This window comes from Pogoniulus pusillus, chromosome 7 (assembly GCF_015220805.1).
Source record: "Pogoniulus pusillus isolate bPogPus1 chromosome 7, bPogPus1.pri, whole genome shotgun sequence".
NCBI classification, from domain to species: Eukaryota; Metazoa; Chordata; class Aves; order Piciformes; family Lybiidae; genus Pogoniulus; species Pogoniulus pusillus.
In genome coordinates this window covers 24364188-24380688 of record NC_087270.1, presented here as the reverse complement: position 1 = coordinate 24380688, position 16501 = coordinate 24364188, and the positions used below count along the sequence as shown (strand labels likewise).

Sequence of the window (16501 nt, the reverse complement as noted above, 5' to 3'; positions counted from 1 at the left end):
AGCACTGAGGTGGAACCTCCTATGTCCCAGCTTGTACCTGTTCCTTGCCCTATCACTGGACACCACCAGAAAGAGCCTGGCACCTTCATCCTGACACCTACCCCTCAGATATGTATAGACATTGATCAGAACCCCTCTCAGCCTTTTATTCTCAGGACTGAACTGTCTGAACCTCAGACTGCAAGTCTCTCAGTCTTTCTTCACAGCAGATATGCTCCAGTCCCTTCATCATCCCCATGGCCCTCTGTTGGAGTCTCTCCAGCAGATCCCCTTCTCCCTTGAATTGGAGCACCCAAAACTGGACATGCTGTAAAAGATTCCTATCAGCTGTGTATATGAAGAGAATCATAGAAGAAACTGAAAACTCAAGAGAGACATTTTTGGTTTGGGAGTGTTCTGCAGAGCTTCTGTGCTTAAGAGGGAAGGTGAGAAAGATATCAAAGGGAAGAGAATGATGACAAGAGGGAGCTGATAGAATCAAAGAATCAAGCAGATTGACAACCTTTAGATTTTCAAAGAAACACATGGCAGGTGCTCTTTTGCAGTTCATTACCTTACATTGAGGCTCCTCTAAAATGTCCTAAACTGTAAGGGCAAATTATAGCTAGCCTGGTATGTTATTTCCAAAGCAGTTCCTCTGAAGCTTGATTTGTTACTAGACTGCCATTCTTACTAACCTCTAGGCCTTTATAGGCAAACAGGCCTGAAGGTTTAAAACAACCATTTAACCTAACAAACCATTTAAGAGAAGCTATAGGCAAGTTGAACATTCAAAGTACATAAAACTCCTTTTAGGGCACTGTGTAGCACATTTCAGCGCAAGAGGGGAGGGACTTTTTACAAGGGCTTGTAGCGATAGGATAAGGGGGAATGGATTGAAGCTTGAGGAGGGCAGATTGAGACTGAAAATCAGGAAGAAATTCTTGACCATGAGGGTGGTGAGACACTGCAACAGGTTGCCTAGGGACCTTGTGGCTACCCCCTCCCTGGAGGTGTTCAAGGCCAGGTTGGATGGGGTCTTGGGCAACCTGGCCTGGTGGGAGGTGTCCCTGCCCATGACAGGGGGTTGGAACTGGATGAGCTTTGAGGTCCCTTCCAACCTAAACCATTCTATGAACCTGTAATTGAAAAAAGCTTTAAAAACAGAAGCCTGTTGTGTAAGAAGTTAAAAATACAGAAACTAAGCTCATAGTAAGCAACTGTTGCAATGCAAAATCATTTCTTAAACAGGCCTATTAACAAACTTAAAAGGTAACACAACAAATTCCAACAGAATTGGCTACTATCCAAGGAAATGTATTTGAAGTTTCTCCTCATTCATCAGCATAGTGGTGACCTATATATATATGATTGTTTTTAACCAGAAACCTGATATTCATGTGTGTTTTAACTGATAGCACATTTCAAACCACAAGCTACAAATTAACATCACAACAGACTGCCTGCTATCCATGGTGTGCTGCTGATGGCTTGCTGTATCCTGGCTAGAGCTTTAAACGTGCAAATGCTGAAGAGCAATAAAGAAATGATGATCAGATAATGGACAGGTATCTCCATGAAAGGACAATTCCAGCCCCAGACACAAATCCAGGCTGAGTGCTGAGTGGGTTGAGAGCAGCTCTGAAGAAAAAGACTTGGAGGTGTTGACTGATGAGAAGCTCAACATGAGCTGGCAGTGTTCATGCAGCCCAGAAGGCAAGTCATGCCCTGGGCTATAGCCAAAGGAGTGTGGGCAGCAGGGCAAGAGAGGGGATTCTGCCCCTAGGCTCTGGTCTGCTCAGACCCCACCTCCAATCCTGCCTCCAGTCCTGGTGCCCCCAGCAGGAGGAGGGCACAGACCTCCTGGAGTGAATCCAGAGGAGGCCACAAAGATGATCCAAGGGCTGGAGCAACTCTGCCACGAGGACAGGCTGAAGGAGCTGGAGGTGTTCAGCCTGGAGAAGACTCTGTGGGAACATTAGAGCTTCTAGTACTGTACCTGAAGGGTACAGTTCCTAAAGGTGTCTAGAGATAGGACAAGGGACACAAGTGTTACACTGGATCTAAGGAAGAAGTTCTTCACTGTGAGGGTGGTGAGCCCCCGGAGTGGGTTGACCAAGAAGGCTGTGGATGCCTGCTCCCTGAAGGAGCAGATTGGATGAGGCCTTGGGCAATCAAGTCTAGTTGAGCGGCATCTCCGCTCTTGGCAAGAGGTTTGGAGTGGATGATCTCAGAGATTTCTTCCAGCCTGAGGCATTCTATGATTTGATCAGTGTTTTCATTGCTTCCAAAATGCTACAGCAGCTTAAGTTTTAGAACAAGTGCCTAAACATCATCAACCCTTAGTCCTCACACTCTCCCCCAAACTGCCAAATCTGCAAAGCAAGTCTGCAGCTGTGGTGTTGAATATAGACAGTGCCCACCTGAACCTCTGAACCAAGTCATCACCACAACTGGAAATGACAGCCACAGAGAGAAACTGGCTCACTGAGCAGATGGTAACTAGGGCACATTTGCTGTGCACCACTCAGGTATCCAAGGACTGCCAAAAATATTTAGCTGCATAACACCAGCACACCATGAGGACAAGTATAAAAAGCTGCAGCACACCCCTAAACTCTGTCCACAGTTCCTATACAGCATGGCTCTCCAAGTCCTACTCAGCACAACCCATACATGATATTTTTTAATCAAGTCACATCATATTTTTGAAGAGATGATTCTACCCTTCTGCTCTCATGAGACCCCAGCTGCAGTGATGTGTCCAGCTTTGGGGCCATCAAAACAAGACATGGACTTGATGGAGCAGGTCCAGAGGTGGCCACAAAGATGATCAGAGGGCTGGAGAACTCTCCTACCAGGACAGACTGGGAGAGCTGGGGCTTTTCAGCTCGGAGAAGAGGCTCTGGGGTGACCTTAGGAACAGCATTTCAATATGTGAAAGGGGCCTACAGGAAGGCTGGGGAAGGACTGTTCAGAAGGGCTTGGAATGATAGGATGAGGGTAGTGGTTTGAAAGTGGAGTAGGCAGAGTTAGGTTGAACATCAGGAAGAAGTTCTGCATAAGGAGAGTGGTGACACACTGGAACAGGTCACAGATGGCTGTGTTTGAGGTCCCATTCCTGGACACATTCAAGCTCAGCCTTGCTGTGTCCCTATGCAGCCTGGTCTAGCTGGAGCTGTCCCTGCTGAGTGCAGATGGGTTGGACAAGATACCCTAGGAGGGTCCCTTCCAACCTGATGCAATCTGTGACAGTCAGCTAAGTAAAAAGTTGCATTATTTTAGGGGCTGACAGCATCCAAGCATGCTGAATCCTGTGTTTCTTTCCACATTACAGCAGTGTCCTTCACTGGTATATCTTTACAGTTCCACAGAGAGACAAGGCACAGCTGCTGGTCTTAGCTGCAATGGGAACCCCTATCATGCAAGGCCAAATACTCCAGCAATAGGAAGTGTCATAAAAAGCCAACACAGCAGAACTAAACAATGCAATCTGAGACCACATCTTTCAGCACGAATCAAAGTAAGTGCGGTCAGCACACGCTTTTGGAACTACATGCCAAAAACTGAAGGCAGGACTGTATGTTAAGTGCATGCTTTATAATGATATTTGACAAGTCCTGGCAGTCAGCTCAAGCCCCTGATGCCTGGAAGAATGGTTTCCATCCATTATTAGAAAGGGTAGACCCCAGGAGCTACTGATTATCAGAAAGGGTAGACCCCTTGTCAGCCTCACCTCTGTGTCTGAGAAGATGATGAAACAACTCTGCCTAGAAGCTCTGCTAAGGCCTATGGAGGACAGGCAGGTAATTTAAGACAGCCAGCATGGATTCAGCAAGGGCAAGTCCCACCTCACCAACCTAGTGGCTTTCTACAAAGTAGTGACTACCTCAGTGGACAAAGGAGGGGCAACAGAAGTCATCTATCTGGACTTGTGCAAGGTCTCTGACAGATCCCCACAACATCCTTCTCTCTAAGCTGGAGGGATATGGATTTAATGAGTGGACAGCTTGGTGGATGAGCAATTGGCTGGATGATCACATGAAGTGAGTAGAATCAATGGCTTTAGGTCCATGTGGAGATGAGTGACAAGCAGTGCACCTCAGGGGTCCGCTGCCACCAGCGCTGTTCAGTATCTTCGTCTGAGGCACCCTCAGCAAGTCTGCAGATGACACCAAGCTGGGTGGTGCAGTCAACAGACCAGGGGGACACAATGTCATGCAAAGGGATCTGGACAAGCTGAAGAAGTGTGCCCAGGTGAACATAAGACATTCAAGAAGGCCAAGAATAAGGTCCCGCACCTGGACTGGAATGAGCTCATTGTAAATAGAGGTTTGGGGATGAAGTGACAGAAAGCAGCCCTGCAGGGAAGGGCTTGGGGGTGCTGGTGCGTGAGAAGCTGGGCAGGAGCCAGCAATGGGCACTGGCAGCCCAGAAGGCCAAGGGCAGCCTGGGCTGCATCCAAAGCAGCATGGCCAGAGATGGAAAGAGGGGATCCTGCCCCTCTGCTCTGCTGAGACCTCACCTATGTCCAGCTCTGGGACCCACAACACAAGAAAGACACAGATCTACTAGAATGGGTCCAAAGAAGGACCACAGGGATGTTCAAAAGCCTGGAGAGCCTCTCCTATGACAACAGGCTGGGAGACCTGGGTCTGTTCAGGCTGGAGAAACCTTAGAGCTACATTTCAGTATCTGAAGGGGACCTACAGGAAGGCTGGGGAAGGACTGTTCTGTGCAGGTTTGTGAATGAGTTAAATACTGTGTTTTCAACACAAATCCCCCACAACTCTCATTCAAATTTGAATCAGCTTTCCTTTAACTGTTCCCCAGTTACGTTTTTACCTCTTTCTTCTCACTTGTCATGCTCATTTTTCACAACTGTGTATTTTGTCCTTACACTAAGAGGCAACCATTATCCCTTCTTTCAGTAAGAAGACTCAGCTCATTCTGTACAATTGTATCTTACATCTAAAAAGCAGCTTTGTTTCAGTGGCCCGTTGCAATCAAGGAACACTTACCTGGTTCTAGTTTTATTACTTTTATTGCTGCTAGCTCACTTGTGTTGACATTTCGAGCCTACAAAAAATAGAAAATAAAAAATTTAGAGAGCAGAACACAGCGAGCAGCTCTGCAACCTCAGCTCTACACTCTGACAACACAGAGACACAAACACAGAGTCAAAGAGCAACCGAGATGCACAGTGGTCTAAAACTGAAACCACTTGTGGGTTTGTGGCTTTTTGAAACAAAAACAATCTCAGGAAGAACCACTAAAATCAAATCATCTTGTAAATTTAAGTCCCATATAAGGTTAGGATTCTCTTTTTTTTTTTCCAAGTACACCATGAATTTGTTTTTTAATTGGGTTTACAGCATACATTTTCATGACATAAGCATCATTAATAGAGTTCTGTTATAGCCAAACCACTTATTAAGGATAACAGTCCAGGTCTGGTGCCCCCAGCATAACAGGGACATGGAACTGTTGGAGCGGGTCCAGGAGGCTGCACACACGACCAGAGGGCTGGAAAAGCTCCCCTTATGGAGACAGGCTGGAAGAGTTGGGGCTGTTCAGTTTGGAGAAGGCTTCAGGAGACCTCAAAGTAGCCTTCCAGTACCTGAAGGAGACCTACAAGAAAGCTAGGGAGGGCCCTTTTACAAGGGTTTGTCGTGATAGGATGAGAGGGAATGGACTGAACGCTGAGGAGGGCAGATTTATACTGATGATTAGGAAGAAATCTTTTCCAGGGAGGGTGTTGAGACTTTGGAACAGGAAGGTTCTGGATGCCCCCACCCTGGAGATATTCAAGGCCAGGTTGGATGAGGCCTTGAGCAACCTGGGCTAGTAGAAGGCGTCCCTGCTCACAGCAGGGGGTTGAAACTGTATGATCTTGAAGGTCCCTTCCAAACTGAACCATTCCACAAACCTACGAATCCATGTCTGCACTTAATGCCAGCGAGCCAAATACCAAGACCTCTGGAGTCAGCACGCTCTCCTCTGCTACACATACGTGCACCCTTCCAACCAAATAGCTTGTTCTGAATTTATTCTCTAACAACAAAGCAAGCTTTCTCAGAAAACAAACAAATGAAAAAACAACAAAACCCAACAGGCAGCTAATCTGTACTGAGATCTAAAGCTTTAATGATGCTTAGGAAACTTCAGGCTGCCACATAACTGTCTGAAATTACACAAGTCCTCGACTAGGCTGCACTTGCATATTAGAAACCCATAAACAAATCTCCTACAGAGGTCCTGCCTGCAAAGCAGTTCCAACAGGCAGGGATCTAGCAGCAGACAAGCAGGGCTCCAAGAGCATGTTGTACCCTGCAGAACACCTGGCAGCTTCCAAGACTCCCATCAGCACTACAGAAGGTTTCCTGCTCGTCACTATGCACCCCTTGGGCCTTACTGTCCACCAGCATCAGCATCCCCTCACCTTGCTGCAAAGGTGTGAAAAAAACAAGCCAAGAACAAAGGATTTTGCAAGCATTCTGTTCCTACCCACAGCAGCTCTGCGGCTAACTTAGCAGAAATTCCCCAGCAACGTAACTGCATTTTGTATGGGGCTCTGCCATGCTAAAGCCTATGTCCTACTGGACAGCCAAGAAAGCTGAACTCTTTTAAAACCATTAAGCAGCAATATAAACTATGGTAATAATGAGTTCTCCTCCAGAACTGCTGCATTTGACAACTAACTGAAACTGCAAAGTCATCTGCCCTGTGTTTTCACGATGCTTGCATGCTTGCCTCTGAACCCAGGTTTAGAAAGAAGGCAGCAAAGCTGCTTCCCAGATTTTGAAGGATGCTCAGCTGGAGTCTCTCCTTGGCACCTGGAGCTGCACTGTGCTGGACCACTGCGGCACTGGATGCTGTGCCCACTCTACCCTCTACAGAGAAACCAGTTCGGCTTTGGCTTTTTCCTTCATCCACTTTCACATAAAGAAAAATCCCACAGAATTACAGAACTGAAAGATGTAGATAATTGCCCACCTTCTAAGCCACTAATGGTCTCATTTAAGTCACTTTAGGAGCTCAAGGGCTCATACTTTTTATTCATTGGCTGTGAGGCTCACCAAATACTGTAAAAGTATGATTCTTAACATAGCAGCTTGAGAGATGGTTGTGGAACCACAAGAAAGCAAAAAAAAAAACAACAACCCCAAGACTACAAAAAACAGCTGGCAACACAGCCTGGAAACAAATGCAGTGCATATTCCCATGTCTGGAGGTCTACCCAGGTCATTCCTGCATCTGGAGATCTAGCCAGGTCATTACTAGCACAGCTGATTTCAAACCTCCTATGTTCCATGGTGTGGCAGTGCTCTTTTGCAATGCTGGCAGTACTGGCATTTGCAGATAATTTGCAGGCAGATGATCATGGTTAGATCTTGGAACCAGTGGAGACCCTATAAAAGTCAAAGAGTCATCCAAACTTGACAGACTCAAAAAAAAGTTCACTCTTTTTCTGACAGCCTTCCCAGCAAGTCATTATTTGCCCACCCCAGAGACGGCAGCAGGGTCTCTCCACTCATCACTGTATATGGAGGCATATGTTATGCTAAAGACATTAAGAACAGCTGAAATAGGAGTTCCTTTTATCTCTACCAGGGAATGAAGACATCACAAGAAAGTGGCACCACTGAAGCATGAGCCAGGATTTTTGTTCCATATTTCTTTTCCCAATGAATTCTCTTCACAGCAGAAAAACCCCACCAAACACAGATGCAAGATGTTTGTGAAATCAAGTGTCAGCACTTTTTAATCTCCAAAATCAACAGGAAAAATTACAGAAGCTTTAACAAAGACCAGAGATGATCTGAGAGTCTTGTTAAGGCTTACAGTCCTGGTTTGGGGCAACTCGTATACGTAAGGCAATCAACGAGACAGCTGCAGTGGATACAAGTCAGGAAATCCTGCAATCATGTATCCTGAGTGCACCTGGGATGGACAAGCTGAGCCCAGCAGAAAATGTTTGGCAATACTTTACATTTTTATTTAACAATACCATGTCCAGCTGTCGGGATTTTTTTTTTCCTCTATGACTCCATAGGTTACTATGGTCTGCAGAGTGCCTGGGCAACTAAAGGCAAGAAAGAAGGTGGGTAGAAGACAGTGACAATTTCAGAACAGATTAAAACATAGGAGGATACTCATTGCAAAGTCTTATGTGATGGTGGTGCCAAAAAAGTATCACAAAAATCTCTAGAAGCATCTACAGATGCATCTGGAGAAGGACATGCAAAATCTCAGCCAAAGGATGAGAGTCCAAGAAGCAGGCAGCTTTGCCAAATCTGCACTCTCCACACCTTATGGATGATTTGGCTCCCTCCCAGCGCAATAGGATTTCTTCTTTCAAGAACAGGGTGTTGGAGAAGTGGGCAGCAAAGCACAATGTCCTGTCTTTTCACCTTCAGCTTAGGCACTGCTTCCTATCCTCAACACCATTAGTACTGGGACTCTTTGGCCAGTTGGGCATTATCTGGAGCAGTATGTCTTGGCTCATAACATCCAGAAAGGAGAAACAGACCTTGATTTCATGCAGGTGACCAATGTCTTCATGTACAGCAGGCTACCAACTGCTTTAGGGCATAAATTGTGGCTTAAAAAAACATGACTTGAAGTCAACAACCTGAATAAGTCATCACTTTGCATCCTATTTCACTTGGGCTACTAGCACTGAAAGTGTCAATACAAGTGAAAACACAAATTTGTTAATCTGGGTATTGATAAACATTAAAAATATAATCCTGACTGTAGTGATACAAAGGTTCCTTGCCAAGGATGAATGCTAGGCACCTCTGACAGGTTGGACTAGAAGATCTCATTAAATACCTTTGAAATCATCAGTTTTGAAGCAATTCCTTCCTTAAGTTGATGTGAATGAGAGACTGAGCAAGACTGCTCCCTTGAAGAAATCACAATCCTCAGTGTACCAGCAGCAAAAAGATTGATGCTTTTCCATGTATCTAGACTGCCCTGTCTGAGGAGGAGTTCAAAAACAATCCAGCTGCTAAGTCAGGATGGAGAGGCACTACCTAATTAAAGAGGAAATAATTATAAGTGTCTCTGTGACAACAGATCAAAATGTCACATAAAAAACTGCCGCCCACTAGATGTAAAAGCTAGAAAAATACAGGTTTTGTTCTTACTGTATGAGACAAAAAAAAAAAAATCACTAACCAAAATGCCTCACAATTGCAAAGCCCTTGATACCGTGAAATAGAGACGAAAAGAGCAATAGGGTGAGGCAACGTTCAGAGAACCCCTACTTGGGAAACATTAGTCCAGCAAAAGATGTGCATAGTGTGTGTATGGAAAGAAAAGCAAGAAAGTAGGAAGAAGGCTACTATTGAGCACTGCTCCTTATATATGTCACAACAGCAGATTCACAAAGAGGAGAGCTTTGTGCAGCAGAACTAGTAAAGACATAAAATGCAAGGTCTAAGGAGGAAAAAGAAGTCTCTTGCCAAGTTTATACTTGTCCTTCAAAAGGACACTGGTAATACAAAGCATATCACAGAATCACAGAATGTTAGAGGTAGGAAAGGTCTTCCAGAAGTCACCGAGTTCAACTCCCCTGCCAAAGCAGGATCCCCTAGGGTAGTTCACACAGGAATGCATCCAGGCAGGTTTTGAAAGTCTCCACAGAAGGAGACTCCACAACCTCTCCAAACAATCTGTTCCAGGGCTCCAGCACTCTCATCGTAAAGAAATACTAGGAAAAAATCCACAGTCTAAGACAGATTCTGATTTTGACATGCTGATAAAGATGTAGACAAGCAATTTCTAACCAAGTTGACAGTTCATGGAATAACAGGTTCCAGGGCACAGACAGGCTTCCTGACCTGCATTAGCTTCACTCTTCAGGAAAATGTATCCCCCTTGCTTCCAGCCCTACAGGCCTCCCTTTCTGCTTCTCTCAAATCTATACAACTTCCCCAAGAACTAGCTCCATTCTCCCAGCCAGTAGAAACCCATTTACCTCTCTTTCCAGGTTAGTTTTCTGCTGGATTAGCTAACCACACTGGCATCACACTGAGCATCAGAACTAATGGGAAGCAAGCAGCAAGAGAGGCAGGGGCAGGACAGGGAATACCCCATCTCAGCCATTAGTTCAGCCCACCCTTCAATTAACAGAAATTGAATGACTAAGAAATATGCTAAAAACAACTAGGTCCCATATTCTGGTAGGAAACATGATATCAGAACCCAATAGCTGCAATTTTAGAAGGCATAGTTTTGATAAAGGTGATGTTAAACAAAAAAAAAGATGTGAAACTAAGACTAATTTTTTTTTTAAGCAAGTTGAGGATTGTTGGTTAAAGAAACCAGAATCACACAAACCAAGTTCAGTGGTACTTAGCATAGTAAAAATAGGATGGCAAAATAGCCACACCTCTCTGCCTGCTTGATAAACTTCAAAACAGAGTAAAAGCTGAAATAGAGAGCGTTCAAAGCATAGACAGTAATTTATTCCCAGCAAAGTAAAAAGGAGCACCAACAGCCTTAGCTTCAATCAAGACAAAAGGAAGACTAAAATGCCTAGGAAAACGCACCCTGCTGAAAGACAAGTTTCAATATTCCAGATGCAGCACAACTGTAGATAAATTGATGACTTAATGGACCACCCTGGGAAAGAAAAGCAAGAGCACAGATGTAGAGAAAAGAGACTTGCATATATCACTCTGCGAAATGGGAGTTCATAGAAGCTCAAGTTCACCTGTCCTGGACAGATTCTCTTCATAGGAATGCTACTGGACATCAGGCACTCTGAAACAGAGCTGACAACAGAATGTAGGAAATCACCAGGCATCCTCCAGAGATATCAAAAGAACATGAGAGATTCAGCATGAAGCAGTGGAGCTAGTAGATAAATGACTCCCCTCACCAACACCACACAGTCTGGAGTCCCCACACCAACAGTATGGAGAAGAGGAGGCTCCAAGGTGACCTTATTGTGGTCCTTCAGTATATGAAGGGAGGCCTACAAAAAAGCTGGGGAGGGACTTTTAAGGACATCAGGTAGTCACAAAACATGGGGAATGGAGCAAAGCTGGAGCTGGGGAGATTTAGACTGGATGTGAGGAGGAAGTTCTTCACCGTGAGAGTGGTGAGACCCTGCAATGTGTTGCCCAAGGAGGTGGTTGAGGCCAGGCTGGATGAGGCTGTGGGCAGCCTTACCTAGGGTAGGGTGTCCCTGCCAATGTCAGGGGAGCTGGAACTAGGTGATCCTTGTTATCCCTTCCAACCCTGTCTGATCCTATGATTCTAATACCTGCTCCCACACCAAAGGGCTGGGAAGCACAACATATGTCTTTTTTAAAAGTGAGACCTCAAGCAAAACTCACTCTGTGAAGTTCTGTGCCTTCATTTGTTAACTGGCTGAAGCCATAAATGACAAAAATAACTGAAGTAAGGCAGATGTGGTATAGTGGAGAGCTTTGCAGGAACAGTCATCTTGCTAATTACTACAACTACTTATATTTCAATGAAGATTAAAGCAAACAGAGGGCCTGTCAAGTTTTAATAAGATGCTGAAAGTCTTTGGAAGGGTCAACTCACACTAGGTGTGAGATGACAAATAAATTTTGCCCTTCATTAAATAATGAATTTTCACACACACACCTCCAAGGTATGCTGTGATATAAATCAATTGTATGAACAAAAGAAAGGTGCCTCCAACAGCCTTAGAATATTCTTCTGATCTTTGTGCAGTTACCACTAAACCCAAACATATTAGGATGAAGACACACAAGAAAATGACAGCAGCATTATTAACGTGGCCTGTCAGAATTATGTGTGCAGCACTTTTAACCCAAACTCCAGAAGAAGGGCATAAATTCCAGAGAGCCTGGGACTGGAGATGATTAGAATAGCAATTTCATATCAAAAGACAGAAAAGTCTTTCTAAATGAGAGATGGAGAGCAAACTAAATTAAGGAACCACCTCCTTTAACTCTAGGAATGTTTCCTGAAGCTGCTGAGGACAGGACAGCAACTATTTCTTCACTCCTCTTTTACAATTTGCTTAACACCCTACACAAATTCTTTGCAACAGTGAAACACAAAATACAAAAATTCCTTGTATATGAGCTTGATTCAGAGTGTATGGAGTCTGTTCTCTATATGGAACCTGTTTCTCACTCTCTTTGAGTGAGAAAACTGAATAGAAACAGAGATGACAATTAAGAATTTTCCTGCCACACAACTGCAATCAGAAAAGCAATGTTGCCTTCAGCCTTTAAACTAGACTTTACATAACGCAACAGCTTACCAAGACATAGAAAATAAAACCATGCAAATGAAAACGTGACTCTCAAGGATACTCAGCTTCAAAAAAAAACAAAACTAGTACCAGCAGATCACCTGCTAGTTTTGTTACAGATCAACCACCCAACAAAGCAGTAACTCAGTTTCACCATTACCTACAGCAGACTTCAGAGAGGACATCTCAGGACAAGGGAACAGATTAAGTCCTATGTTTTAGTTAAGCTTCTAATAAAAGCTTTGTAATATTAAAGTTACCTAACATGGCAACACCACTGAAAAAAAAAAAGTTAAGAACCCAAACATTATCTCCTTTAAGTGTTCATGTCCTCAGGATATATTAAGAACTAAACAATCCAAGTAACATTTCATCTCCTACAAGAAACTTGCACTGGTGCTGGTTATTGTTGACTGTGCATATCTGATAGAGGTCTAATGGAATGAACAAGTTACCTATTACCTTTGCTGTGATGCATTCATTATCATCTTCTCCAAGGCCTATCTGAAAGCTGAACTTGGGTGAAAAAGCAGATTATAAAATACTGTTTGAAGACAAAAATCCCTATTTACAGCACAACAGCCCACTTGCAGGTACCAGCTAAACTGCAAGACTCACAGCAGCAAGAGCATTTCAGTCTGATTCATGTTCTCTTTCTCTTCATGTTTTCATAGTTAATCCACACCACAGGCTCTTAATTTCAAACACAAAAATCTTCAGAGTAGAATCTCTGCCTCTTTTTAATATATACATAATTGATCTTAAAAAAAACCCAAACATTTAATCTGTGTGTCCTGCTGTATCTCAGTTCAAGGAGCAAGGAAGTAGATGCCAGTCTGCTCTACTTTCAACTCACCACACTCTGCCAGAAAAGCAGGTTACAGAAAGGTCAGCACTTAGCAAGAATGCCAGCATAACAAGATTGCCATTTTATTAAGCCAATAATCCCTACCTAGTGACAGAAGAAACACCTCCCTACATGGTTTTCCCTGCTAAGGGGGTAAAACATAATTTATAAAGAGTTCAAAGATGCAATGCACTCTGCTGAAGTTCTACCACTGATGAGCGCCTTTCTCACACAGCTCATTTCAAACTCACAGCTATTTCATCAAGCACAAAATTCACCTGCAGGTAACAGGGCAGAGTAAATTAAAAAAGCTTCATGAACCCCCTCACAAATTTAAGATAAAGCCACAGTAAGTTTATGTGGGGATAACACTTAGGACTTTATTACTTCGTCTTTGTCACACCAGGAGTAACCAACTCACATTATTATTTTTAGGCTACTTTCATCCTCCACTTAGACTTTGCCTCAAAATGCACAAGGCAATAATAAATTCAGAAGAAAATCACTTCTCATCTTCCCTACACTGTCCACAATCTAACCAGAAAGCACTTACCTCTCTTATTTAGAGGGAATGATTTTATACAAGCCTAATGTATCCCTCTCCTGATATATCATCTTCTTACTCAGCTGTCACAAGCAGATTTTAAACAAATATACACTCGGAGAGAATTTCTCTGCCTCAATCAACAACAACAAAAATGTCACAGGCAATGCCAAGCAGCTAGCTACTCAGCACCAAACTGAAAGCTCCTCCAAGTAAAATAATCATCAAGAAAGCCTTGACAAATCCAGTGAAACTTAACAGGTATTACAAATTTAAATATTCACTCTGTAGCTGGAGATAATGTCCTTCAAATTAAACCAGAAACGCAGATGAGTTGGCTAATTGACATCCACCAAATCACATACACAGCACTGAATAAATCTGATTGATAGGATAGCATAGGGTCAGTACACCAGTTAGAAAACTTCAACAGTAATAGAGCTGAGCACATCAAGGTAACCTTCTGCAGAAAAAAACAGAAAGCAGAATACAAGCCAAGTAGACCTAGACAGTTAAATCATCAGCATAGCACACAAACACTTAAAGAAAGCTAGTGAGGTGGGGAAAAGAACACAAAGCCCTCTCCAATTAAACAATTAATAAAGCAGGAGTTAGCCCACTAAGAGCTCAATAACAAGAGGATTTAGGTCCTGAAATTTTCATAACATTTTGGTGAGCTGGGATTAAACCAAAGCCACCCCAACTCAAATAAGACTTCATTCTGCACTCATTCACTTGGCATCAAAAGCAGCATCAGCCCCAGTTTTGTATATCTCAAACTGGAATAGCTCTAACTGCTTCCCTACAGTCCTTCCTAACAATATGCATTCTCTTAAAACTCACAGGCTCAGCCTGGGATGACAAAACCAGACCAGAAGAATCATAGGATCAACCAGGTTGGAAGAGACCTCCAAGATCATCCAGTCCAACCTAGTACCCAGTCCTGGACAATCAACTAGACCATGGCACTAAGTGCCTCATCCAGGCTTTTTTTTAACACTTCCAGGGACGGCGACTCCACCACCTCCCTGGGCAGCCCATTCCAATGCCAATCACTCTCTCTGGGAAGAACTTCCTCCTAACATCCAGCCTAGACCTCCCTCAGCACAACTTGAGACTGTCCCCCCTTGTTGTCTTGCTGGTTGCCAGGAGAAGAGACCAACCCCAGCTGGCTACAGCCTCCCTTCAGGTAGTTGTGGACAGCAATGAGATCAGCCCCGAGCCTCCTCTCTTCCATGCTAAACAACCCCATCTCCCTTAACCTCTTCTCACAGGGCTGCGTTCCAGGCCTCTCACCAGCTTCGCCGCCCTGCTTCCAACAGACCTCAATTCTTTCCTCTGCTCTACCACCAAACAGGAGCTGCTAACAACCGGTGTCATCCCGCCTGAGCGACAGCCCACCAGGTGAGAGTCCAAGGGGACACAGAAGTAACAGCATATGCTGCAGAGCAGACAAAAAAGTCAAGGCACGCTATGAAGCCATAAAAGCCAACATTGTTTGACTGCTGTTGCGTTAGCTCTGCTTATTCTACCCTTCTGAAGTTAGGACAAGATCATGAAAGCCTCTGATACTAATGACACCCTCCCTGACTTCCTGGTTTGCTCTCCGTCGAGTCTGCCTCACGTTTCGCAGCGGCAGAAGCCCAAATCAGACACCCCCATCCGAGACAACGCCGGGAGCGACAGCCTGCTCGCCTTCAGGCACACAATTTGAAGTGACATTTGTGCTGGCTAAGAACGAGCAAGCGTGTGCTTCCTGCGCCCGCTCTGGAGGGGAGCTGACCCTCAGGCTCCGCCCGTGAAGCGCACACCCGAAGCCGGCACACAGCAGCGGTAGGAACTGGTGCCCGGGCCGCAGGAAGACGGGAGTGTGCCGCAGCCCCGCACCACCAGCCCGGGCAGCGCAGGGACCGGCCCCTACAAGCGCCTCGCTGGGCTCCGGGGGTCGTCTCCTAGAACGGGTCGACCAGGCCAGCAGCAGGGACAGCGCAACAAGGCTGGGCCTCTGCAGAGGGCAGCTGGGGGCGTTCAGGCCGGGCGCACCCCCGTTCCCACGAAGCTTGCGGCCGGTGCGATGAGGCAGACCCCTCCTGAAGCGGGGAGCGAGGAAACGACGATCTCACTGCCCCCAATAGCGGGAAGCCCCCCTCAGGGCCGGGAAGGGAAGGCGAACGTCGCTCGGCCACGGCAGCCCCCCGTATTATTTTTGGGGAAGGGCCGACCCAGTTGCTTGGCAACGGAACCCATCTCCACGGGAGGCGCGGAGAGACAAGAAGCCCCCCGGCGGCCCGCGGTGCCGCATCTACCTTGTAAACGTCGCCGTAGGTGCCGCTGCCGATGCGCTGGATGAGCTCGAAGTCCTCCTGAGGGTTGCGCCGAGACAGGTCGCATACCCGCCCACCGCCACCTCCGCCGCCGCTCATGGTGCCGGGGGGGAAGACCCCGCTCGGCTGCGACCCCCTGGACCGGAGGAAGAGAGGGTGCGGAACTCGCCACCGGAAGGCTCACCACCGCCCCCCGGCCCGCTCCGGCAACATGGCGCCGCCTCGCCGCAGCGCGCAGGCGCAAGGGACACCGAGCCCACACCGCCCCCCCGCGCTCCTTGTGCCTGCGCGGGGCGGGGCCAGCGGCGGCTCCGCCCTGCCTGTGCGCGCCCAGCCACGGCGCTGCCCCGCCCCGCCCAGCCACGGCGCTGCCCTGCCCCGCCCCGCCCAGCCACGGCGCTGCCCTGCCCTGCCCCGCCCAGCCACGGCGCTGCCCCGCCCCGCCCAGCCACGGCGCTGCCCTGCCCCGCCCCGCCCAGCCACGGCGCTGCCCTGCCCCGCCCGGCCCCGCCCGCTCCTGCGCTCTCCGCCTGCGG

The 16501-nt window shown here is 46.2% G+C and overlaps 1 protein-coding gene across 4 annotated transcripts in view; it reads right to left on the bottom strand.

The window, feature by feature from the left end:
* The window catches only part of MAP4K3 (mitogen-activated protein kinase kinase kinase kinase 3), a 94601-nt gene extending 78426 nt beyond the window's left edge, over nt 1-16175 (bottom strand). For all 4 annotated transcript variants that reach the window (XM_064146222.1, XM_064146223.1, XM_064146224.1 and 1 more), the window contains exons 1-2: nt 15948-16175; nt 5001-5058 (exon numbers count right to left, since the gene is read on the bottom strand). In XM_064146222.1, coding sequence (XP_064002292.1) covers nt 5001-5058; nt 15948-16064 — 175 coding nt within the window. In that variant the 5' untranslated portion in view covers nt 16065-16175. The remainder of the gene's footprint in view (nt 1-5000; nt 5059-15947) is intronic.
* Nucleotides 16176-16501: the final 326 nt, after the last annotated feature.